Source organism: Euleptes europaea, chromosome 1 (genome assembly GCF_029931775.1).
Source record: "Euleptes europaea isolate rEulEur1 chromosome 1, rEulEur1.hap1, whole genome shotgun sequence".
NCBI lineage: Eukaryota > Metazoa > Chordata > Lepidosauria > Squamata > Sphaerodactylidae > Euleptes > Euleptes europaea.
Window position 1 is genome coordinate 78,784,187 of NC_079312.1, and position 27,084 is coordinate 78,811,270.

At 44.4% G+C, this 27,084-nt stretch overlaps 2 protein-coding genes across 2 annotated transcripts; both read right to left on the reverse strand.

Annotated features, from left to right (window-relative positions):
* Window positions 1-1,388: 1,388 nt before the first annotated feature.
* On the reverse strand, window positions 1,389-11,546 carry DOK3 (docking protein 3). The gene is made up of 5 exons (XM_056863641.1): window positions 11,285-11,546; window positions 7,436-7,726; window positions 4,640-4,730; window positions 2,995-3,167; window positions 1,389-2,216 (listed from the first exon to the last, which is right to left on the reverse strand). The coding sequence occupies exons 1-5, from the start codon at window positions 11,486-11,488 to the stop codon at window positions 1,404-1,406; spliced, it is 1,572 nt and encodes a 523-aa protein (XP_056719619.1). The 5' UTR covers window positions 11,489-11,546; the 3' UTR covers window positions 1,389-1,403.
* Window positions 11,547-12,225: 679 nt separating this feature from the next.
* On the reverse strand, window positions 12,226-26,653 carry DDX41 (DEAD-box helicase 41). Its single transcript, XM_056854428.1, has 17 exons — window positions 26,623-26,653; window positions 26,347-26,481; window positions 21,557-21,716; window positions 21,399-21,473; window positions 20,762-20,822; window positions 19,907-20,043; window positions 18,935-19,007; window positions 18,258-18,411; window positions 17,991-18,127; window positions 16,767-16,929; window positions 15,569-15,700; window positions 14,835-14,906; window positions 14,477-14,573; window positions 13,571-13,720; window positions 13,231-13,302; window positions 12,784-12,894; window positions 12,226-12,369 (listed from the first exon to the last, which is right to left on the reverse strand). The coding sequence occupies exons 1-17, from the start codon at window positions 26,644-26,646 to the stop codon at window positions 12,233-12,235; spliced, it is 1,890 nt and encodes a 629-aa protein (XP_056710406.1). The 5' UTR covers window positions 26,647-26,653; the 3' UTR covers window positions 12,226-12,232.
* Window positions 26,654-27,084: the final 431 nt, after the last annotated feature.

The window sequence follows — 27,084 nt, forward strand, 5'->3', positions numbered from 1 at the left end:
TGCAAGATGATATCTGATCAATTGTGTGCTGCTGTAAGGAGGGTAGCCATTTCCTATTTATTGTAAAGAATCAATTCCACTGTTTAAATATTGGAATGACAAATACAGCTAGATTCCAGTATTTGAAAATGAGACGAAGGAAACCAGAATCTAGCTGTGTTGTCTGTCATTCCACTATTTAAACTGTGGAATTGATTTTTTACAATGGCTACCCTCCTTACAACAGCACACAATCCAGCTGCAGCTACACCATTTTGTATGTAACAGCAATTCACACCTGATTGGCTAGTCAGCAGTAGGCCCTAATGTGTTTTTCTCTATCTAGGATATTTGCTGAAGCAAGCTAACAATTGATCTAATGCAAGGGGTATATTGCCCTCTAGTGGAAACAGGATAAGGCAAATGCACAACAGTATCAAATAAATAATCTGCGCCCAGTGAGGATTTTTATATACATCAGCATGATTTAATAGGGCACCAACTCTCCAAGGTCTCAGGCAGACAAAATTCTTTCCCATCCCCTGCTATCCAAGATGCCAAAGACTGAACTTAGGACATGTAAACGCATGTGTTCTTCCGCTGAACTATCCCTCCCTCCCATATTATATAAACACAGTCTGCAGTCTACACACAGTGATGCAGTCTACACATAAGTATGTCATGAAGACGGCTCTTCAGCACCACAGTAGATATATCTGTCCAAACAACAAAAAGGGTAAAGAACTAAGAGTAGACCCAAGCATTATTAAACAACCCACTATTCCCCATATGGTATATAGAATCAAGACCACCCCTGATGCTATAAAAACATTGTTTATTGAGACACAAAGGGGGGGGGGAACCCTACCAATGTACATCTGTCCCATTTCCCAGGTTCCTTTATATCCATTGATCCAGCTGAAAGAACGATTCCCACTCCCATCTCTAACTAGCCAAGAACGATTCAGTAAGAGAGAGGTGCTTCAGTTCACTTGTCCCCAAGCCACCACCTGTTCTAAGAGACTGTAGATCAGTGGTTCCCAATGTGGGGTACACGCCCCACAGGGGGGCAATTTAATTTTTAAGGGGGGCAATTCGAGAATGAGTTTTTAACCTTTTTTTTTGCATTTCTTATGGTTCTAGGGGCCTCATATACAGTATATAAATATATATTGTGACATACACATTGTTAAAATTAAAATCAGAATGTACACGGCGGTCAGCTGGTGATAATGTCACAGGGGGGAGGGAATCAGGATTTTAGAGATGCTTAGGTGGGACATGGCCAAAAAAAGGGTTGGGAACCACTGCTGTAGATCAAAGACTGTTCCTCTCAAGACTTCAAGAATAATAATGTACAGGAGAAAAAAATGGATGAGAGACTCATGCCCTATAGGACAGGTCCCTTGCAGCTGAAGGGTTCATTACAACTTGTCCACAGGACTAATACTCCTGCTGGATGCCTTCGGGACTCCTCCATCTCTGCTCAACAAGGAGACCAACTTGTGCTTCAAACCACCAGCTCCTCTAGTCTTGGGCTTAGCATTCACCAGGGCTTCCCCTTCCCCTTCCCCTCTGCCCTCCGTCGCCTGACAAAGCAGCAAGTGGTGGCACTGGCTTTCTGAGGAAGAATCAGCCTCTGTACTGGGGCTCATGCCAGAATAACTAATTGAGCGTGTTCTTGTTACAGGACTGTTGTCATAGATGGGTGATGGATCATTATTCCTACCCTCCAATGAATCTCTGTAGGTGAAGTTAGGAGAACTTGGAGCGAAGGTATGTTGCTCTCGAGAACACAGGTTCTCATAAAGATGGTCTGAGAGCTGATCTCCATGCTCCTTGGGTACTATCTCAGCCCAGGGCTGGAATAAACTCTTGCCAATAGAGGCATAGATGATGGGTGGCTCGGAAGTCTCCTTCTCTGGGGAAACCGAGCGGCTATCCTTATGCACAATTGGGAATCCCGTTTCCACTGTCCCCTTTGGAGTTTCTGCATACAGTGATTGCATCTCCTCCAGGCTCTCTGTGGTGGTGGGCCATGACCAGACTCCCACTTTCTGCATACAGTCTTGAGCTGGTAAAATCCCAGGTTTCTTTTCTGCTTCAAGAAGAGTGGCTTTTTGGTGGTCTATGGCAGCTGAGACAACTCTGTAGATCTCTGCAGCCCGAATGGTGTTAAAAGTAAAGAGACCTTCTCCTGAATCGCAGCGGCGCCCTGCCTCAAAAGAAAACACGGTCTGGGGAGAGAGGGGGAAAATGATTTTCAAAAAGGCATTATCTTATGTCAGAGGTTCTAATATTTGGCCAACATGAATCTCTCAGTGTAAGTTTCTCCAGGAACATCTAAAAGAAAGCCTGGCAATCCTCATTTGTGTCACAGACAGAAGAAATAGTTTAGATTTTATTTAGAAATAACTGCCTTGTACCGATTCAGACCTCTGGTCCATCTGGGCAGAAATCTTTATTTCTGGAGATAGTCAGAGATCCGACCTGATATCCTTTACATGCACAGCATGCAACAAAAGAGGGAAGGGGGGGGAGATACATTAGCCACCAATATTGTCAAATGAATATATATGTGTGTGTGTGTGTATAAGTGCCGTCAAGTCGCTTCCGACATATGGTGGCCCCCTATGAATTAAATTATTCTTCTGGATGGAAAAAAATGGAAAGGTGACCATTTCAGCTGACAGAGCTATCCAAATGCAGACCAAAGCTGATGTTGGAAGCTTTAGCGTGATAGTTGCCCCTATCAACTGCCTGTGTATCCTTAAGTAGCCCCTCTACTGGACTGAATGTTTGCCTCCAGGCATGACCAGTGCCTGATAACAACTCCCACTGAGAACCATGGCACTGTCCAGCCACAGGTTGCAGGACAAGATGCCCTCTGCAGTTTTTACTGCTCCTCAGGGTAGCTTATTAGGGGACTGATAACTTCTGTCCCAAGCAGTCTGAGCAGCCTACCCTGCTACCACTGAGGGCTCAGGCAGCAGCAAGGAGGAAGAAGCCACATACCTTGTCCTGGCCAAATCTACGGAGGAGGGCATAAGGCCAGGTATAAAGAGTCTGTCCAGACTGGGAGTCCTTCAGCTCCAGGCATTCGGATAAAGTCACCAGCAGGTAGTTTCCTTTCAGGTGACACCTGGAAGACGCCTCTGTTTGGAACACTACGACTGGGAACTCACATGCTATTGATAAAGATATATTGCAAGAAATCAAGTGTTATGGATGTCTTGGCTTTTTGCTTGATTTTAAGCCATTCCAATGGCTCTGTTTACTAAGCTTTTTGAAAAGAAAACAACTCTGCATCAAGAAAAATTACATAATTTATCCAGATTGCTGAAGTCATAGTAAGAAAACATGCAACATTTGCTTATGTAATAAAATCTACTGTTATATGTTGTAAAATTTATTCTGCTTCTACGGATGAAGAGGGGAATATGAAGAGAGCTCTGAAGCCTCACTGGAAATCCTATTCAGAATTCTGAAACTTTTTTTGTTGTGCTTGTGAAGAATCCATGCAGCTCTGTTTATTTCTCGTTTCTCATGATTCTTTCAACAATATCCTCACTTCTCACTCATATCTTCTTTGTGCTTCTGGGATTCACCTCCAACCATGACTAGCAGGTGCTAGAGACCATTGCAGCATCTATCAAACTAAACCAAGACACCTTTGGGATCAGCTATCCTATCTTCTCTACAGAAGGTGGTAAGCGCTCCTTCCCTGGAGGTTTTTAAGCAGAGGCTAGATGGCCATCTGTCAGCCATGCTGATTCTATGACCTTAGGCAGTTCTTGTGAGGGAGGGCATCTTGGCCATATTCTGGGCATGGAGTAGGGGTCGCTGGGTGTGTGTGTGGGAGGTAGTTGTGAAATTCCTGCATTGTGCAGGGGGTTGGACTAGATGACCCTGGTGGTCCCTTCCAACTCTATGATTTTATGATTCTATGAATGTGCAATTCTCAGGACTTGTATTTATTTTCAGAAGAGTAGGCTGTATTTATTTTAGAACCCCTCTATTCATTTGAACAGACATCCTCTGTTTCATAAAGCATTCGTTAAAGAGCATCCTTATGAACTCACAATCCTTCCGATGATTACTACAATTTTAAGACAGAGTTCACCCAAAATAGCAAGTTTGTATCCATGTTGAAATGTTTTGTCTCCAACTGCCCCTCCTGTTGAAGGAATGTGTCTGTCACACAGACACATGCTAAAACCAAATTGTTGAGAGGCATGAACAACATTCTTGGGATATAACCATAACCTAAAGAGAGATGGTTTGGGTAAGTCCAATTATTAAAAACTTGGAAACTTAGTTTAAAATCCTTAGCTCAGCTGTGGATTCACCATGGAACAGGACGGAAGAAAGCTTGGCTAAGTTGCAATCAAATTCTCAATTTTATTTTTACTGCCACGGAGATCATGTGTGGATTTTTTGCCTCAGTGGAAATGATCTTGGGCCAGCTCTGATCTGAATATTGGTACCCGCATGATAGTCCCAGCTAGAGCAAAATTCCTCAGCAGTATTTTACTAGAACGGCCTCCACTGAACCAGGTACCACTCCAACCTAGCTGCTCAATAAACTAGTTTCATGCCTTTCAGGCCCTTGGCTCTAGCTTTTTCACCCTACCCTACCCACAGAGCCCAGCATACATACTTTCCTGCCAGGATGAGTAGATGACATTCTCCTCCATTGGGGGTTTTAACTTGGGAGTATCACCTATTGTGCTCGATGAAGCAGGCGTTCTCTGCATGCACAACAAAAGATAATGGCATAAGGATAGCATTTCAGACACAGTATAGAAACAAAGAAGGCTATGGTCCTTGTTACTATATTTGATTATTCCCAACAACCTGAACCCAGGGTGATTTCCATGTACGTAGATCCCATCAACAGTTGTGTTTTAACACAGCAAAACAGATCTATTCACTCCAAAACCGGATTATTTCTATTAACCGCTAAAGACACTGATCTCCCCAGCCTACTTCCCCTTTCCTTTGTGTCTCATAGCTATTAGAACGCAAGCCAGTGAGGCAGGGACCTAATTAACTTTTGTTTTGTAAAGAACCTGATAGGTGCTGTATAAATAAAATATTTCCCTGTAGGAGTCTCTTCCCTCAGCGTCACTCCTAATATATGTGAGATTATAATAATTCCCCTTCCTTTTTAAAAATTATGAATAGAAACGTTACATCAATGAAAAGCCTAAATAGTATAATGTTCAGATTAATCATCCGATAATTGCAGTTACTCATAATTTAGCAGAACAATTAATCATAACACAGAAAAGGTTACATGCACTTTAGAAAGCTTACAATTCCGATTATTTTTAAACCAAATCAACCCCCGAAATTGTTTTGTGATCTTTCTTAACACTCATGAACCATGATATTTTGTTCATACTTGCAAGAGCCCAAATTTTTTATAAACTAGTCTCTAATCCTGTATCTTTGGACTTCCATTGTTTTGTAAGAGGAATCTTAGACACCACTATCATGCAAAACAATAGCTGTTCCTTCTCTTTAACAATTTACCCTGTCAGGAATGTCAACAAAGAGATTTTGGGATCTGTAGGCAAATTCACTGAGGATTTTGTTGAAGATACTCATGATGACATATATATCAAAAGAGCTTTATTCCTGGACGTTGCCATTAGCAATGACAAAAATCTTGTCTTCTTTCCATTGGATTTCCAACATCTTTCAGGAACCTAATAGATTTCGGCTGTTCTTTATATATGAATGTTATAGCAACCATCTCTCAGAGCCAAATTAAGCATCTGCCAGTTTTTCTTCACACGTATTTCCAGTCTCTCACAGTTAGAGACTGCTCTAAATCTTTTCCTCAAATTTGAACACATCAGTCACAGCTAGCTCTAGCAGATTTTTCCATATCTGTGACAGAGAATGTGGTGTTTTTGCTGCCATGATTTCAAGAATGCACCTTCTGTCATCCTAATCAATTTATTCAAGAAATAGTTTATTTGAAATTTTGTGAAAAGCAGTGGTATTTAGTCCTCCATTTATTCCTGAAGAGAAATATAATATTTAATTTGCCCATCATTAATCCAGCTCATAAATTTATATATTCCAAACATCTTCCAGTAAGTAAAATTACTCTACACAGCATATATATTTAATATATAACATTTAATATTTACATCAAAAACAAATGAAAATATAGGCGATGTAGCTTAGCCTAATTTTTTAATAATGTTATCCGCACTAAGCTTTCATTACAGAGAATGCCTTTAATGTTTGGCTTTGGCCATAAAATAGTATTTAATGAAAATTTAGGGAATATTTTTTCTAGAAACCCACACATAGCGCTCTTTATTGGTTAAGACCACTAATTGATACACACATTTGGTACTGCCAACCACCTTTTTCCTCTAGGCATTAAATTAATTTATATGGGAAAATAAAGTTTAAAAGAAACTTTTCATGTGCAAAGAGCAACATAATTTCATCATCTCATTTGGCATCCAACAATTCTGGTCAGTTGGCAGCCTCTATTATTTTAATTATTCGTGGAAATAAGCAGAACCAACTTTCAAAAGGTTGCTAACGTTTTTCACATTGAATGTCTACTTGCTTGGAAACAAGTCCCACTGAAATTACTTGGACTTTCTAATACAGCCTATTCCTAAACCATTAATATGATTTAGGAACAGGTTGCAAATGACTTGTGAAAGAACAAACAAGAAAAATATCTGACCCAGAGATTATGCTCAGAGTTGGATTCCCAGAGTAAAGCATTCTTTAAGATGTTTTCCTACCTCTTTCCTATAGCCCATCCTAGGCTGTTATCCCTCCTAACTGCAGAGGGGTAACCAAGTTAGTCTGCTATAGTAAAATAAAACAGAAGTCCAGTGACACCTTAAAGGCTAACGTTTGTTTTAGCATGAGCTTTCTCTTATTCAGATACTATGAAATCAGTAATGATTTCCTCTTCATAGCATCTGACTCACATCTGACTCACAAAAGCTCATGCTGGTATAAATGTTGTTAGTCTTTAAGATGCCCCTGGACTTCTTTTTTTATTATCCAATCTGTTCAGAGTCAGATGGCTTATTGATTCGTCAACAGTGTGTGTGCTGGCGGGGCTAGGGCTAGAGAATTGTGGCATGGTGCTATTTGCAGGATTATGCATTACCATTGCACTCAGGACCTCCCCTGCTCTCAAACACAAAATTATTCTTAAAAAAACAAGTGCACTGTAATTAAGTGGTCAGGGAATGTTAAGTCACTAGAGCAATCTGATCCAGGATCTCTCAGCAGTGAAATGAAAATCCCCTAGGATAATTGGAAACCTCAGAGAGGAGCTGCTCGGCTGAATGTTGGCTCCTTTATCAGGCCTTACATAGTTGACATATGCGCAAGAGGAATCTCCTTGTGGTTCTGTGAGGCCCAGGGGCAATCCCGTTGAATTAAGGTGTTACCGAGTCAATACCTGAAAAGCCAGTTGGCAGACACACTCTATCCAGTCATCTGGTTCATCTGCTGCCATAATGTAGTTGCGTGCCATCATGCGCAAGTAGAAGGGTGCTGAGTCCTTGGGTGAGCTGTGTTCGCCAGCCCGTTCCACAGAGACACAGTCTGAGAGGCGGATCACTTTGCATTCACCCTTGCGCAGGGTTGCCTTCTCTGCTGCGACACCTTCACGTGTCTCAAAGTACTCGAGCCGTGCAACACCAGAGGGGCTATCAGCAAAGAGCTGGGCCCACACTTTCCTCCAAATCTTCTGTGAGGGGGTAAAGGGGAATAGCACAGAGTCAGGGATCTGCAGATGTTATCATGAATCTGGATAATGAACAGTCTGCATAGAGGAATTTATGCACTTGCAGCAGTGCTGGGAATGGAGCAACTGTAGGTGGCATTTGCCAGAAATTAGCTAATTACCCAAGCAGAAGTGTGACTATCCTGATCTGGGAAGAAGCCCATGGGACAGTTCAGCCCCAGGAATCAGAGAAGTTATCATATAGGTTTTGGATTACACCAAGGTCCCTTTGAGGCACTTTACTGTGCCTAGTAATTGTTCTGCCTATATTTCATGTATTTCACACAAGTACAAGTATCTGACAAAGCAGCTAGTGTTCTCGACCTCCTTAAGAAATCTGTTTCCCCTCTTATTTTAACCAGGTTTCTAGACCTCATGAATGTGCAGGGGAGCCTGATAATGTGTGGGCAGCGTCTAGAGTAAACCTCAGAAAGGACAATGTAAAGCTGCCTAAGGATGATGGCTTTAGGGCTCTCTGTTACCACCCATCAATCTCTGCCCCCTTCCATTTCTTATCAAAGCATTCCAATTTCTTTTGCAACTGGAGTTCAGCAGACAGATAAAGGAAGCAAAGTAATAAATCTATTCAAATGCATTCCAGTTTCACAACTTTGAAGTCCACTTGAGTGCTACAAATGCAGACACCAAATTACCAAATATGATCAGTAGGGACCGAATCCAGCATACTCCACTACATAATTAATGAATATTTTAAAAGCTGTCGTCAACAGGGAGAAGGGATATTGCCTCTTTCAAAAGAAGCCATATATTGTGCTAGGATGCTGCGTCAATGACATAGGTTGGATAGGAGCAGTTACTATCCTTCTACTCATCTCTGGTACAACTCCCTCAATGAGAAGATGGGACTAAAAGAATGAACTTTGTGGTTCAGAAAGTGAGAAAGCCTAAAAACAATGGCAGACTACTGCAAATCCCAGTCAGTTTGTGAACCCTCACTCACAACAATGTGGCATTTGGATTTCTTCGGCAGGTACAAACGCAAGGACAAAATCCACTTTATACCTTTTTATTAGGATCAACCAAAATGACACAAAAAAAGTGTGCAAGCTTTTGATTTCACCAGGCTGGATGGCACAAAATAATGCGGGGTAGCAGATATCTCGATTTTCAGACCTGTGTCTTGTCAACATCCTGTGCAAAATGCTAAGCAGGCATTATTTTAAATCTTTATTGCTGCTCAACCCAGGTTGGAAGATCGGGATCTGAGAAATCTGTTCTCCCCCTCCTTTCATTTTTGTGTCATCCAGCCTGCAAAAGAGTTCTGACGAACTTAAAAGCGAGCTGACTTTTTTTGCTGTCAAGTCGCAGCAGACTTATGGCAACCCCATAGGGTTATCAAGGCAAGAGCCGTTCAGAGGTGGTTTATCAGTGCCTGCCTCTGCGTATTCTTTGGCAGTCTCCCATTCAAATACTGACCAGGCCAACCCTGCTAGGTTCAGAGAGCTGATAAGATTGGGCTAACCTAGGCTATCCAGGTCAGGGCTTGTGTCAATTTGGTTGCTCCTAATACATGGATTTTGTTCTTGTAGATTTTTGCATTTTGCTTAGGACCAATATGATAGACTAGTTTCTTGTAGGTACAGAGTTGCAATAGTCAGAACCACAAGTGGAGTTCTTGCCTGTACAGGGAACATGAGAAACAAGTTCCACAGCTTATGCTCCAGCTGCCTCATGCACATTCTGGAGATAGTAAAGGGGTTTGGAAGCAATTCAGCAACAAGTACCAAGGAAGTTCACTGGCCTGCGTTCCTGCCTCCTTCTATCCCCTGCTAAGTCAGACAGGAGGAAGAATGGCACTTCACCAATAACAACGGGGCTCACTACAGGTTAAAGCCACTTCTGTATGACAAGATTTGCTGAGCAGCCCATAACAATCAAGACAGCAGGTCGGCAATATAAGCTGATCACTTTATGGCCAAATGGTCAACAGTTGTACCACCTTCATTCTTTACTTGCCAAAAACCAACACACAGGCAGATATGGAAAAGGATTTTTGTAATCAGTCTCATAGGTGATGTAGCACAAAGCTTCCTAAACTGTGGGTCGCAATCCCATATGGGGTCGCGTAACTGAATGTGGGGGTCGCAAGACAAGCACATCCTTCTTATCAGTTTGCAAATTTGCTTTCGTCTTTAATAAATGGTAAAATTATATGTATACCAAAGAGTTGTTTAAAATAAATTTATCATCAATGTTTACTGATTTATTATCAGTAAATGTTTGATTTGTATACCTATTTTATATACCTGGGGTTGTGTAAAAATTTATTGGGCGAAAAGGGGTTACGAGAGGAAAACGTTTAAGAAGCCCTGATGTAGCAGAGCAGCCAAAAGAACAAGCTGCGAGAATGAAATCTCCTGTTTAGATCTCATCTCAGCCGTAAGCTCATTAAGTGGCTTTGGCAATATGGAGATAAAAATACTGGCCTACTTTATGGGGTTGTTGCAAGGATTTAAAGAGATAACTTTGATGGAAGAGGCTCTGCTGTTGTGAGAAGGGTGATTGTGCCTGCTCTCCCCCTTCACCGTAGCTGCCCGCGTTTTGTGGCTTTTTGGACCCCCACCCCCCAAACCTCAGCATCATCTTCATGGTGTTCAGAGGTATTGCTGGGAAAAATAAGGCCTTTTGCTCACACAGCTACAGGATCCAGCCCAGCGTAAACAGAGCTATTTGTACACTTGCAATGTGCCATACAAATGCCAAATATTAATGCAAGACTATACATCCTCAAATTGTTAGAATGCTGTTTGGGCATGACTGTTGCAATTTCACATTTGCTAGCTCAGATGTAAGGCAGGTGACCGAAAACGAGAGCCACTGAACCATTTCTTCTCGCCCCAGACATCCGTTCCACATGGGCAGGCACCACTGCAAGCTCTCTCCCCCCATGCGACTGTACCGTTGGGGAGTCTGAGACCTGAGCTTAACTAACTGGCACCTGCAACACAACAGACAACCAAGGAGAGACACCCGAGCCACCAACCCGCTGGCGTAAAACAACAAGACACAGCAACATGGCGGACTCAGCCAAGCAAGGTCCTTGCTGCCAATACCAAAAATGCCCATTTCTGTCTTGCAGTTTTCCCACACCTACAGAAACACCATACTTCAGTGCTCCCACCTTCAAAGGCATAGTGCTACAGGGCCAGGCAGCATACGCGTTTATAAACATTGTACACCACTCACAAAACACATGCATTCTTTGGGTATACCTCTGAATTCGTACATTTTGTCATTTTAATGTTTATTTACACTCAAGGATTACAGAACATTTGGCTGCAAGCAAAAAAAAATCCAGTGATATGAAAAAAAGGGGGTGGGAAGCACAGACATGACTGCTACTGTGGGCTCCAATTGCCACTCACAAGCTCAAGCCCTAAGAGACGATAGCTAGAACTAGGACATTATCATGGTACTACTCTCTTGAATAGGAAGAGACTCACAATAGCCACTGGATTTCCTACTTCCGCTCCTTCCCCTCCTCCACATACCCCTACATACCTTCCCAAATTTGAGATGTTGGACATACAGGATCCCATCCTTCACAGGACACTCCATGGGGCAGGCTCCCAACAGGCAGTAGCCCAGTGAAGCAGAGACTGCTGAAGACAGCAAGCTGTTGTGGCTGCCACAGGGATGAGTCAGGATATAAGATAGCACTGGTGACTTCCTCTCCCTGCTAACTTCCTCTTTTTGGGTCTTCATGCAAAAAAGGCAGCCGCTGCAGGCTAAGGAGTCCCAGGAGACGGTCACTCCCAGGAGACTTTTGACTTACTGAGCCTGTCCTCCTTTTTTGCATAAGGAGCAACAGAAGAAGGGGCTACTGCACACACAGTAACCCTGGCGAAAACTGCCGTGCAGAGAAGGGCTGAATTTCTCAGCAGAGAAGGTGCACGTAAACTTATTGAACTCCTCTTGGAGTCAGATAACAGAGCAGACATCTACCCACTCAGACCTTGGTCCCTGCCTCCATTTCAGGGCCACTTAGTTAGGGGCACAATGCTTGCGCAATGCCTACATGACAACAGTCACTGACACAACAGGCTATTGCAGCACTGTCCTGCCATTTTCTGGATCAGGGTGCTAAAAGGCTTAGGAGGATGCAAGCTGTTAAAAGAGAACAGGACAACACCTGCTTGTATAAACCTACCAACGGGTGCGGCCAAACCAAAAAGTTGCAGAATAAAAGAACACGGGCACCCTAATGTGCAATTCCCAGTCTATGGGCTTGAGACACAGGACCGTGATCACGCCCTGCACTTCATCTCAAGGCAGAACCAGCACCTGCATACAAAAAGAAGGAGGTCCCATGGTGTCCTTTCCCGCTCCAGCTGGCAACAGCCCCCCTAGTAAGCTATGCCAGACGCACAAAGTTTGGGCAAAGTTGCCCATCCAAGAACCACAAAGTCCTTCTTCTTGGCGGTGGCTGGCCAAAGGGGCAGGTAGCACTCAGAAGTCCATGGAGCTGTGTGCCAGGTAGTCCTTGCGCCCAATGTTGCTGACTTGCTTGGTCTGCATGGCTTCCAGCTTGGGGCAGTCCGTGATGCGATGGCCCAAGCCCCCACAGAAGGCACAGCCCCGCTCTCCTGGAAGAGAAAAAGGACAGGGGCAGATGAACTTTTGCTCCTCAGATTAGGGCGTAACATAGGGAAAGGCGGGTTCGGGGTGGGGAAGGGAGCAGAGGGGCACCTACAGCAAGAGGCAAGAAGCACTCTCCTCCATGCTGTGTGGAAGTGGACCGGGCAATTTGCAACCCATGAAAATATACCCGATCCTAGACTCATCTGATTGTCTGCTAGGTAGCCCTTCTTGAGGTCACTAACCAGACAAGACCTTTCATAACTGTTCATGGATTATGACAAGAACTGAAATAAGTGAAAGGAAGTTTTCTGCCCACTCCAAGCTGTAGCTGAGCTGCCTCTTCTGGAAAGCCCCAACCTACTCTACGGTGTTAGACAAGACCGTTGCCTCCTACCCAGCTCCCTACAAGCCACACTTACCTCCAATATCCAACATGGATTCATCTCCACAATGCAGCACCTGCAGCACAGGTGGCACCTTTTGCTTGGCCTCCAGCAGCAGCGCCTTCAGGTCCATGAGCACCGACTCATCTGGGGACCGAGAGGAAAGTTAGAATAGATATAGGCCAGCTTCTCAAACAGAAATGGACTTTGGTTACAGTGAGTGGGAGACAGCGTGGAACCAAGCAGCCATCTTGATTTTTTGTTCCAACAGGCACTCCTAAAAGATCCACACCCATAACCTGGTCCCTGCAGTTTATTATTTTTAGCAGTGACTCAAAAGAGAGAATAGCTCTGACAGAATCCTCAGAAATTGATGCCCAAGGAACAAGGACTCGACTCAGCAAACACGGGGCACCAACTCCATGTCCTTTACACACACACCCCAAGGCCAAACCTCTGTCATAGCCCCTCTCAGATCCTCACCACAGGCTTTGTTGATGAAGGTAGTGGCAATGCCAGTATTCCCCGAGCGACCTGTACGTCCGATTCGATGAACTGGAAAAAACAATATTGACGTACAAGTCAGTCAACAAACCTGTGGAGGAAGAAGCTGTCCTCTATCTGATTCTTCGAGGGCCAGCAATCCTGACTTAGCCAAACATGTTTTAGGACTTACAGGACTATACATCCACATGCTACACAGCTGGCACCAGAGTCTTGTGGGCATAAGCCTTCTCTACGCACTCCACTCCCCCTCTAGGGAAGCTCTAAATGCATATACAACTAGGTAACTGAAAATTTCGCAGCCAAGTTAGCCACATACCATAATTTTCAATCTCCTCAGGCATGTCGTAGTTGATGACGTGCTGGATGGCTGGAAAATCCAAGCCTTTGGAGGCAACATCTGTGGCAACCAGAACATCCTTCTTGCCATCTCGGAAGGCCTCGATGGCCTTAGTCCTTTCCTCTTGGTCTACCAGAGGAAACACAGAGTTGGCAGCTGAAGAATTCTTCTCTCCCTACCCCACAAAGCTTATAGACCAAAGACAACGAGACTTTCTGTTCAAACACTCTACAAAGAATTATTCACAAACCCCAGACAAAAGCCCATTGTTCCCCACAGACACATAGATGAAGTCTCAGGATAAACAGTCCCACAGGCCTTTCAACCTCGATAGTGACAACTTTTATGTACAAGAAAGATGCATTTGTAAATTTGTCTGTCAGTTATTGTCCCCTGGAAAGTTTCTCCTTAGCTGGTTTAAAAACCAAATGAAGGAAGGAGCTGAATATGGGTCATGTGACCATATTATTTTTATCACAAACTCCAACTGCATTTGTTGGCATATTAATTGAAAGTTTCACTGATAGGGCACCATCTTCATAGCTGTGAAATTAGTTTAAAATATTTGTGGGGCGTGAAATAGGGCACTTGTGGAGGACTTTTGTCTAGGCTTTTGTCTAATCTGTGGATGCCAGTTCCATAAGCTCTTAGACGTCTTACCTTGTCAATTTGGAATTAGGCACCTTTCATTTTCACTTACCAGCTCAATATAATAGTGAAACTGGAAGGGGGAAACACAAAGTCTATCCATAGTGAGACAGAGGCTCTGTTACAGACCAAATTCCTTCTGCTGCGTTTGCGGGTTGTGACATATAGTCACATGTTTGTGACCACAACTTACTCTCAGTGAATAAAAGGAATATATTCAATGTAAGACTTACTGACCTTTGCCACCATGTATGGCCACAGCCTCCACTCCTTTGAGTAGTAAGTATTCATGGATTGCATCTACATCAGCTTTCTTCTCAGCAAAGATCAGGACCTGCCAAAGGAAGCAAAAGGCTCCAGGGTTCCAATCGATGTTCTAAAGGATCCTGCTTCAATCCCTCAGTCTATACAACGTTCACCCTCCCTGATCATAGAACCAGAATGCAATACAAAATGCCACAGCGAGCACTTTACAGCTTCTTGCAGAAGCTTCTGCTTCAGGAGAAAATCAAATGGTTCAGGTACCTGTGAGGAACATAGAGGAATGAAAAGGCAAGATTAAGAAATAATGACCTTAGGTTAATGTTGTACTCACTGGCGGTGGGGTCTTTTGTAGACACTCAAGCAGGTACACCATCTTGGCTTCCTCCTTCACATACTCTACTTCCTAATAAGAGAGAATTTGTGATAGTGTCACATGGCAATATTTTCCGCCCCCCCCCCAGTATGACAAAAGAGTAAGGGGTCAAAGCAGATGACATCAAGGAACAACTAATCAGGGATCAGGAAGCCATTAAGTTATGAGATAAGAGACTTGGTTTCAAATCCCTAAGGAACCAGGAAATTATGACCAAGTTATAATCCTCAGGCTAACCTGCCTCATAGGGTCATTATGAGAACAAGGCTGGATTCATGTATTGTTGAATACTGCACTTTTGAGCTACAGGAATCATTTACTTTCTGACTATCTTGTCAGCACACAGATGGTGTACAATAACCCAATACCAGAACAGTATCCAACAAATGTGGTTCCTGCCTAAGTCAGATAATAATTTTGAAAAGCAGCTCCGAGAAGCGGTGGTGGAAAGTACCATCAAGTCACAGCCAACTTATAGTGACCCCAGAGGGTTTTCAAGGCAAGAGATGTTCAGAGGTGGTTTGCCCTTGCCTGGCTCTGCGTAGTGACCCTGGACTTGGTGATCTCTCATCCAAATGCTAACCAGGGCTGACCTGTTGTAGCTTCTGAGATCTGATGAGATCATATTACAGATAAAAATATGGTAAGCATTTGGGTCATGTATACAATTTAAGAAAGCAAACACAACATACCTGTATGACATCCAAGCTGGCAGCTCCTGCACGCCCCACATTGATTGTGATAGGCTTCACAAGAGCACTCTTGGCAAAATTCTGGATCTTCTTGGGCATGGTAGCACTGAAGAGAAGAGTCTGTCTCTGACCCTAAGGGAAGAAAGGGACAGAGAAGGACAGCCATTTTACTTTCTATACTCCAGGAATCCTGCTTGAAAACTGTCACTGGAATCATCAGGAAATGGGTCTCTGAAAATATACTGACAAGATACTCGCCATATCAGCAGGGCCGTGAACATTCTGAAAGTCTGAATAAGTGGAGAATTTCTCACTAGGCACAAAATTCAAAATCCTTTCAAAGAAGCAAGTGCATAGCCCTCATGGCTACAAAGACAGGAGGAAGTGCTTTGCAAAATCTCAGAAGCCAGGTAAAGCAAGGGGAAGAGTAGCATTTCCAGTGGCTGAGGAGGCTTTAACATCTTACATAGCCCCTTACCCTTCCTAGCAGACACACAACAAAATACACAAACACAAGCAAAGACTGCTCAATTAACATAATGTATACAGTTCATACTATCAGCTTTTCTTGAAAGAGAATGCGGGTCACCCTAGAGCAGTATGTAAAGAACTCTGTGTATGACCAAGCCGATCAACTGCACAGCAACAAGTAGACGGGCCCACATGGTAACTTCTTTTTGACACATTTACATGGAGTGACCACATAAGCAAACACAGTGCCTCAGTCAGTGCTTGATTTCTAAAAGGGGTTCACCAAGCCTCAAGCATGCCTGGAAATCCTACCATATAACCTGAACGCCTTTCCTGTAATCCCAGGTGCTGACTGTGGTCACTTAATGGCGAAGGAGAAGCAAAAGCATGCTCTACTGCTACTTTGCATGTTTCAGGGTGGACATTTGCCCATGAAAACAAGTTTCAAGGCAAGGTCCTAATGAACTCCAGATCCAATTCAGTCCCATCCACAGCATTCACCAGCAAACTTTCACATGGCAGGGGGGAGGGGAGTGTTGCTGCTGCAAGAGAGCCAAAATCAAACAAAAAGGTCAAACAAACCAGAGGAGTGTGGCCTGCCCAAGAGAGAGAAGTCAGCATATGCCTCTGGCACCAGGCAAAAAGACATGACTCAGAAAGAAGCCTCACATAAATTCTGAGTTCATTCGGATTAAGTCTGTGGAGTACAGGCTACCCTGCCTGGTACCTTGAAGTAAGAAAAGATGGTACGGATATCTCCCTCAAAGCCCATATCAATCATCCTGTCGGCTTCATCCAGTGCCAGGTAACGGCAGACGTCCAGGCTGACCATTTTCTTCTGCAAGAGATCCATCAGGCGACCTGGTGTTGCCACCATCATGTGAACACCACTGTGGGAACAGAAGTCAAAGTTGCAGAAGTAGCCCAAGTCCGGTAGTTTAAACAGAGGCACTAGAAACACTAATTTTTATGTCTGGAGGCCAAACACTCTCTCTCCAAGCTGTGTTCACAAGACCCAAGGCAGAATGGGTCACTTTAGCCTTAGTTAGGTACTATTTTATACACATTTCCCCCCCTGAAAGAGTACAAATTTCAAATTCCAATTACCTTTATTGGCATAGTACAATCTGCATGAAAGAGTACAATTCCCACAAACTTTGATCGAAATCAGGCCAGGATTCCTCAGTTCTAGACTCCTCCTCTGGTTCACCTGACAGCCAGTGTGGTGTAGTGGTTATAGTGTCAGGCTAGGCTCTCAGAGACCTGGATTCAGATCCCCAATCTGTTATGAAACTTGAGGTGTAAGCTGGGGCCAGTGGCTCTCTCTCTCTCAGCCTAACCTACCTTACAGGGTTATTGTAAGGATAAAGAGGGGGGAAAGGAGGACCATGTGCATCCTCACCTTGAGTTTCTTGAAGGAAGAGTGGAATAAAAATATATTAGACAGCTGTCAAGAAAGAAAGTAAAGCCACTCTGTTTGGTGAGCTAAGTAATCCTAGAGGGGGTGGTGGGTTGTGCTGGTAACAGTCACATGAACAAAAAGTTAAAGAATAGATCTACATAAATCCCCCCAAACATCTGTGTCCCACTGTCTCTTCTCCAACTGCGAAACAGAACATATTTTAATCTGCATTAGAGATGTGAATGTGGCCCATGGTCTATATCCATTGCTTTCCCACAGAGACAGCAAGCTGGAGGTAAATGTGCTCACATGACCAGTAGGCTGGTTAGATCAAAAACCTTTCTGAAAGGGATCTTCTGGAAGTGTACTGCCTATTCCAGCTGCAAGGTCTTGAAATAAGCAACAGTTATGATACCTGATAGGCCTATGACTGGAACAGAGGACAGGCAATTGACAAGGCATGGAGATCACCTGCCTTAGAGAGGAGGAGCAACTGCCAATTCCAACCCTACTGTAAATGCTTATCCCAGACTCCCAACACCAGCTTACTGTTTGATGGTCTCCATCTGTTCCTTGACAGACATGCCTCCAATGCACAGGGCACAGCGCAGGGCAGGCATCCCATCCTCATGCAGCAGGCGACAGTAGTACTCCAGGATACCATGAGTCTGGCGAGCCAACTCCCTCTGCAAAGGCAGCAGCCCATTAGACAGCCCTAGCTTGCACCACTCCCCCTTCCCCCCCTCTTTTTGCCTCAATTATCCCCCCCATCCGCACAAGGTCAGTTAAGCACAAAGCAGGGATCATGCAACTTACTGAGGGGCAGATGATGAGCCCGTAAGGCCCTTCTCTCTTTGAGAATGGAAGCCTCTTCTCCTGCTCCAGACAGAACATTATAACAGGGAGGGTAAACACCAGAGTCTTGCCAGAGCCAGTGAAGGCAATGCCAATCATGTCTCTGCCGGAAAGTCTACAAAGAAAATAAAGGAGTGATTCAGGGCAACCATTTAGTATAGAAGGAGTGGACTAGAATAGGAGAGGTATATTAGTAAATGTGTAAGGGAAGGAGATTAGCCTACTTGCGCTCGTTCGAAACTGCAGCATTTGACACTAAAAACATGATCAAACCAGAGAGATTAATGGCCATGAACTGCAGACTGTAGCAACAGTGAAAGCCTGAGAGAAAGCAGACTTCTAGTCTCAAAGTCAACAATGCCACAAAGTCTGGAAGTGCTGAGCATTTTAAAAACTACAAGGGGTCTGCATGGGAATTCCTTTGTGGCCCTGCTTCTTGTGCTTTTACCTCACATCTTATACTTCCCAGTCTGTAATGACTGACTCCGACACAACCAACAGTGCAAATCAGTGTAATCTTTTTAATTGTAATATATTTGGGCAGGGTAGAGAAAATACGTGGACAGTATTAAATTCCATACTGCTTGCATAGTCACAGCAGTGGCCCAGTGCAATCAGAAAAAGGCTGCAGGACTCACATAGTGGGAATACCCTGGATCTGGATGGGCGTCGGCTGCTGGATCCCCTTCTTCTTGAGGCCTCGCAGGATTGCTGTGGGTAGAGTAAGGCATAGATTCAGTAACTGAAGGAGGACAGACTAGAAATAGAGCTGTTTCCCACCGTATGCCCAACACAAAAGTACAAAGGCTTCAGGCACTTTTCACGCTACTTTTTTGTACTCAGCTACACAGGCCCAAGTACAAAACACACACACGCACCAGATCTTAAAAAATATGACCACATGCAAGTACTACTGGCTGCTTTTCCTGCCAAATTCAGCAAAAGGTTAGTTACCTGGCACTTGGCTCTCCAGAAAACTCAGCCAACCTGCTTCACTGAGGAGGGCAAGCTTGGGTGGCCCAGGATCACCATATGCTTGTGACTTTGGGCACATGCAAGCCCTGCTTCCACCTCTCCAACTAGCTGGCTTGATGTCTTCAGCTGCTGCAAGGCTTTTGACAGCCAGCGCTGCCAGTTAACCTCATTCTTGAAGGGCTGCTGGCCTGCTTATTGGGCCTGCTGCACAGGACAGCCCTGCCATGCATGGGGGCTGTTGCCACACTTTCCCAAGGGTGTGAGGTTTGATAGCCATAGTTTCCTCCAGGTAAAGGGTGGATTACAGCAATTAGCTCTAGTATCTGGCACTTTTGATTAACCGGCAACATCTGTATAGTGAAGCTTTTACTGTACATGTAAGAAGCAGAAGCAAACTGAGTCCCTAACAGCAACCATTTAGAAAGGGGGGAGGAATGACACAACATAAGTGTTTGCTGTTTCAATCTAATGTGTTTAATGTATTCTGCATGCATATCCAAGTGCAAAGGTAGCTTGAGAAGCAGTCCCACGAACATTCTGGCTGGAGATAATGAAAAACCAGGAGCCTGCAGCTCCAAACTCATCTCTGTAAAAAGAAATCCCTCACAGATGGGATTACTCATGCAGCCACCTACCTGGTGGGAATTTCATCTCTTTAAAGCTCTTGAGCGGGGGTGGGATGCCTTCTCCCTCCACCAGGATGTGGTATTTCTTGCGCACACGATCGTGCCGTGCTTCTGACATAGCCAGGACATATCGGGGAGCCTTCCAGCTGGTAAGAGAATACAAAGAAATGTCAGCAGGGAGCACGGACACCAGGATGAGGCCACTCACACTGAAGTGGGATGGCAAGAAATCAAATACAGTTACCAGCAGGAAAACAGTTGTGTTTATGCTGAGCCTTCCTTTCACAGGATCTCCCAAAGAGAGATCTCAATGTCTTTCTTCTCCGCTCCCCCACCCCGGCCCATTTAACATCCATCCTGTTGAAAGTTAGGGAGAATTTGAAAGCTTGCCCATATTATTGTGTTACTTTGGTTTGATCTTAGTAAAAGATATTACATGACTTTGGGAGTTGGATTTTGCTTCAGAACAAAATAGCTGTGTATGTGCAGTCACTGGATAATGATGGTACTACATTTGCAAGGTTTACCAATTTCACAATGAATCCATCTGATACAAATAAAGTATCAGAACTGTTATCCACAGCAGCTTTGACATATTTTTTAAAAATCTCTTATTTTCCCACTACAAACTCTTCAAGGCAACTAACCTAAACCTTCCTAGCCCATCTCTAGATCTAAAAAAAACCATTCCTCAGCACAAATGGCTCCAAGGTGCAATCCAGCGATTCCCAGTTTACAGATCAATCCATTCCTCATCGCCTTTGGTCAGGGATCTCAGCAAGAACAAGTGTTCCCACCATGCATCTCCAGAGAACATTGAATAGGCTGGTCAGTAAACTTGCATCCACAACATATATGATCTACCTGGTTTTAATAGGGTCATCATATGTGATGCCCTTTGCCATTTCCTTCACAGACATCAGCGCTACACAAAAGAAAGACATTAGTATTAGTATAAGCCCTTTATAAGGCCAGGAAACATATAGAAGAAGAAGAGTTGGTTTTTATATGCTGACTTTCTCTACCACTTAAGGAAGACTCAAACCGGCTTACAATCACCTTCCCTTCCCCGCCCCACAACAGACACCCTGTGAGGTAGGCAGGGCTGAGAGAGTTCAGAGAGAACTGTGACTGGCCCAAGGTCACCCAGCTGGCTTCATGTGTAGGAGTGGGGGAAAAATCCAGTTCACCAGATTAGCCTCTGCCGCTCATGTGGAGGAGTGGGGAATCAAACCTGGTTCTCCAGATCAGAGTCCACTGCTCCAAACCACCGCTCTTAACCACTACACCACTATAGCAGCAGCAGCCAGAGCAAAGAAAAATCAGGGCAAAAAGACGCATAGGGGATTACTCTGCTGTATTTGTGATAACATTAAGAGCTGGGCAGCACTGGGATCCACCACAAAGTTTACACTTAAGAGTGATGCCATGCAGCCTTCTCCTCCCTCTCCCTGCCTAGTACTAACGGACCTTAATGAGAGAGTATTTCCTTGACACTCACCTCGCCCTTCCGCCACACTCTCCAAGATCTTCTCTTCTTCCTTCAGCTGCTTCTCTTTAGCCGACTCCTTACGTGCTGGAGAGATTACAGAGCAGTCAGTTATGCCCTTCTAGACCCGCCTTCCCACCTATAGACCAACCCAAGTGTGCCAGCTCCACCTTCTGCCTTCTCCTTGAGATGCTGATGCTGGTCCAGGAGGCTGACATTCGATTGTGGACCCAGAGGAATGTCATCTTCATCTCCATGATATTCACTGCCACTGTCCCTTTGGTCTTCCTCCAACACCCCTTTGCGGCGCATCTGCAGTCGCTTTTGCAGCTAAGGATATGTAAGAGACACAAGCAGCAGAGTCCAAAGCTTAGACTGGAACAGAGGAGGACTGCTAGCCCACCTGCAGAACATTTTGGCATGAAAAGGAACATTTGAAGGGGCAGGCTAAATGTCCCTTTGATTTCCCCTCCCCAATACCTACCTGCCCTGACCTGGATGGGCCAAGTTAACCTGATCTTGTCAGATCTCAGAAGCGAAGCAGGGTCAGCCCTGGTTAGTACTTGGATGGGAGGCCATCAAGGAATACCAGGGTCGCTATGCAGAGCCAGGCAATGGGCTACTGGGCTGTCATCAGGCGGCGGTGACTTGACAGAACTTTACACACACAATACCTACCCCTTTGTTGACTATGAATTAATGTTCACAACCCCATTTTTTTCTTTCTAAAATAGTCAGTCTTTCTGTTTCTGGAAAAAAGTGAAGCTGTCAAGTAGCCATCAAAGTATGGCTACATACCAGGATTACTAAGGCTACTCAAGTGGGCTTCCTTATTTTGCTTTAGTTTAGTTCACTCTCCTTACAGGGCAAAGTAAGGGAATCCCTCTGTCTGCCTTCTATGAGAGCAGCAGGTAACACAATCATATTAGCTGCATGACACCTTCACTTTTTCCCAAGAACAGAAACAATTACTATTTTATTTTTTTAATTTTAAGTGCTGTCACCATCGTCCAGAAGAAATCAGGGCTGAGCAGAAGCTGCTTTTCTTGGTGGAGGAGGGGCTGATACTAGGAATCATGGCTGTGGGGGTACACCATGGGGGTATGCAAACATTTTCACCCTTTTCAAGTCTTCCCTGAGTGACTGACAGAGGAGAGCAAAGTTCAGAGAATGCAACATTTTTAAAAACATACCCCACATTTCGCTCTATCCACCAAACAAGGCCTAAATCTGCAGATATCCTATCATAAAACTTTAGTACGGTCAAAGACCAGCACACGAACAGGTACAGGGAATAAACAAAAGGAATAAGATCAGTATACAACCAACTTCATGTAGCAGCTGCCAATAAACATGGTATATACCAAACACAAACTGCAGGATAAACATAACCGATAAACAAATTTACAATTCAAAATTCTCCTTAATACTAAAAATTAAATCCTACCCAGGAACTTTAAAACTTTATCACTCTTTATGTTAAAAGGCCCTCTTTACTTTTTCTAAAATTGCAAACTTGGGTACAAAATCGAGCAACCAGCCATGTTGTTTGATGGTTCTTGTCTGAGAGAAGATATTCAAGTCTAACTTTATTAGCTCTCCCAGGGAACCTTTCCAGCAATGGCCCAATAGTTTAGCTACAGATGTTATTATATAGAGCACGATCAAATAACATGTGCTCAATTGATTCAATTTCTCTTAGTGGTATTTCTTATATTTTCCCTCCAATTTTGCAGAGGGTAAGAATCTGCAGAGATCATTCCGTGAAGTTTGGTTAATGTTGCCATGTACTACAGCTCCTGTTCCATCATTCTGCAATTTTCTCTCCATAATCCATTTTTTGTTTTTATGAACAAGCCACTGAACTCCTAACAAAAAACCCACACTCAAATCTTGTTCCTGCCCACCCCCACAAAACACTTCCTGTTCCCTTTGTTTTATCTATTCATTCTCATTCACATCAAGCACACAATTCTTAAATTGCCTGAGGAGGTAAGGAAGGCTTCCACTCCCATGGTTTTCTGCAAACTATGCAAAACTGAATTAGCCAAGAGGGCTTTTGTGCGCAGGCAATAGACTTGCACTGCATTAAATGATTCACAAAGTTACTTGGAAAATTATTAGGGACTGCAGTCTATACTACTACGCATAGCTTGCTGAAACTAGGATCCTGCTATGGAATTCAGCTTCATGTAATATGTCGTGTTAATACTTATGCTTTGCTTCAGTTCTGTTTTTAGACTTATCATTGGTTCTACAACCCTAATCCCATTGCATTGTTATTGAGTCACTCTGTGTAGTCTGTCTTGGGTCCAAGTGAGAAGGGCAGATGACAAATAATGTAAATAAATAGGTAAACAAATATGTGCCTCATACTTATGGAAAACTGTTTTGGGAAATGTGTCTTCAGCCCACAGACCAGAAAGAAGATATTACGGGATCAAAAGGAGATAATAATAAAAAGGTCCATTTGCCTCCTTCTGTAAGGTCCACCTAGACGTCCTTTACAATGATCTTTTTATCCAGAAGCAAAACCCCTTAATGATGAATTAGAAGAAAACACATATCCTTGGGGTGGTGATAAAGGGCATTCCACAGACTGAGAGAAATTCCTGTTATTTTACATTTCTGTTGCACTAAGACAGGGCATTTGGCTAACATAGCTGCCATTCTCAATGCAATCATTACAACTTGAATTGCAGAGATGCCACCACTGTCATCCAACACATGAGGAATAAATTGTCTCTGGGTGCCTAAGCCAATATAAGAATCCACTGGGGCACTTCAGGCCCCGTGCAGATTACTTCTGCTGCTGTCTCAGGTGCCCCCTATTACCTCTGTGGCTCCTGCAAGCACATCCTGCCATACTTCATGCAAGTTTTATTGAGGAATGACAGTATTGCCCAAGAAGGAGCTTCTGATCTGGTAGATACAGGGGGGCTTCTAGCTTTTGAAAAAGCCCTACAATGTTTCCCATCCTAATCCATTAAAGCGATTACGGAAATAATTTGATGGGACAAGATGAGCAAAACAGGAGATATCAAGTTATCCTGTTGTTGCCAAGCAGGCAGGACCAAAACTGGAGGTGGAGGGGAGCTTCACTCCTTACACTGGCAAGGATGAAAAACTTGGCTTCATTTATGTAACCCTAAGTCTAAAGAAAGAGCCCCATCGTGCAGAGTGGTAAGCTGCAGTGCTGCAGCCCAAGCTCTGCTCACGACCTGAGTTCAATCCCAACAGAAGTTGGTTTCAGGTAGCCGGCTCAAGGTTGACTCAGCCTTCCATCCTTCCAAGGTCAGTAAAATAAGTACCCAGCTTGCTGGGGGTAAAGGGAAGATGACTGGGGAAGGCACTGGCAAACCACCCCGTAAACAAAGTCTGCCTTGGAAACGTCGGGATGTGACATCACCCCATGGATCAGGAATGCCCCGGTGCTTGCACAGGGGACCTTTACCTTAAGTCTAAAGAGAGCAAATAGCCTTCCACCAACGAAGAACAATTACATTTCAAAAGACTGATCCTGCAGTTGTTAAATTTATTCAGTAGGCCTTTTAAAATTCATTTTTTATTGGTCAACAGTTTTACTTTGTAAACCAATGTATAAACTAGATATTTAAAAGCAGCATATACGTGACATACATAAAATAGCCCCTGCCTCATGTCTTTTAATCTAGTTGCCCACATGTAACAAATTCTGCCACAGTTCCTCTGACCTCATCCATGCAGCACAAGTCTATTCAAGTGCCTGCTTACACTGACAAGATCAGCACCAGCTCTTCTGGCACACCACATACTGTGACCAACATGTACATGTTCTCTGTATCCTGAAATGTGTGTATTGATCATAGTGGTGGAGACTGACAGCAAGTCATACCTCTGCTGTTCTGAAGAAGTCTTTTCCTCCCTTAGGACATTGTTTCTAGCTTTGTTTCTGATTATTAATTTAGAAAGGTGGGAGAATTGCTTAGAAGCCAGAGATCCAGCTAAGCACAGGTTGCAACTGTTAAGATATAGAATCACAGGCATTCCAGCTACACTACTACACAAAAGAAGTGTGTAGTGTGCCTACACATCAATATACTCCAGAACTATCGGAATTATATAGGTGTTTCCTTATGTGGTGTCCTAATGAAGTGAGAGCAGCTATCTTTGATACCCAGATACTACTATAATTACTGACTTTAAGACATGTTTTGCTTAACTGTTTGTGAAATTTAATTGTAAAATTAAATGGTTAATGCAAGTCAAGAGAGCGCCTCCCAGAAAGAAAATGAAGCCAAAGGAGAAGCGCCATCCCTCCTCTCACCAGTAAATGGGAAGGAGGGATACCACTAGAGGGAGCTGTACAAACCTTAAATTCCCTTCCAATTCACTGCTAGTTGGGACGCAGTTTGTGGCCAGAAACAAGAACGAAACGGCTGAAGAACTGAAGTTGAACCTCTATGCACACTTGTGTGTGTGTGTAAAGTGCTGTCAAGTCGCAGCCGACTTATGGCGACCTTTTGGGGGGGGGAGTTTCATGGCAAGAGACTATCAGAGGTGGTTTGCCAGTGCCTTCCTCTGGACAGCATCCCTGGACTTCCTTGGTGGTCTCCCATCCAAATATTAATCAGGGCTGACCCTGCTTAGCTTCTGAGAGCTGACGAGATCGGGCTAGCCTGGGCCATTCAGTTGCTTTGGAGTAAACTCCCCATCTACTCGGTGGCACTTAAGTCCACAAGAAGAGCCTTACTGGTTGTGACAAAGGTCCACCTAGTTCGCCATTCGGGCCCTCCTCCAGTGCACAAGGGGTCACCAAGCAGTGGCCACGCAGGCAACCGACTTCCCTCTCCCGCCCCCACCCCAAACACGCTGGTGTTTCTCAGCCACACTCAGATATATTTGCTGCATCCGAGCACACGTGCACAGCACGGCTCCGCAGAGCGGGAAGGGACACCCCCGCGACCTCAGCCCCATTTACCATCTGCTGCTTGCGCTGCTTAACGGGCACGTAGGGCACAAAGTCTTCGTCGTCATCCTCCTCCACAACCACCTCTTTCGGGTCCTCTTCCTCTTCGGATAGGCCCGACGACTCAGATTCCACCTCACGCTGCCTCTGCGGGGATTTTTAAAAGCCAGTTATTTGCTGGGGCGAAGTTTCCTTTCCCTAGAAAAGCGGGGAGGGGGGGGCGGGAATTAATCACACTCTCGGGGTTAGAGGAGTTGGGAGAGGGATTTCGGTCAGATTCAGACGTACCTTCCTGCCACTTCCGGTATCCATGTTTTCGACACTGCACAATTACTTGGCGTCTCCCCGCGAGACAACGTGCACGTAGCCAATGAGAAGGAGCTGAAAGGCGGGGGGTTAGGAAACGGGTAGCGCAAGGCCTTTGTCGCTTAGCAACCGGAACCACACCCACACGCTGCCCCTTCGGATGAGGAAGGATGCGCGCACGAAGGGAAGCGGCGAAGGACAATTTTAGTGAAAACGAGAAGAGCTCGCCCTCGGCGCCTTCTGATGGAGCTGGAGGCGGAGATGTGCCTGAAAGGAAACTTCTTGGTGTTGTGGGTGGCCTTCAGGTTTAGTGGCTTAATGACGGTGTTGACCTTTCGTGCTCCGTAGATAACACGGGAGCTGTAACTGTGTCGGTTCTTGTGAATCTGAGCGAGGCAGTTTCAAGGCTAAGGGAGGAATCCTTTTTTTTTTTTTGGAACTGAC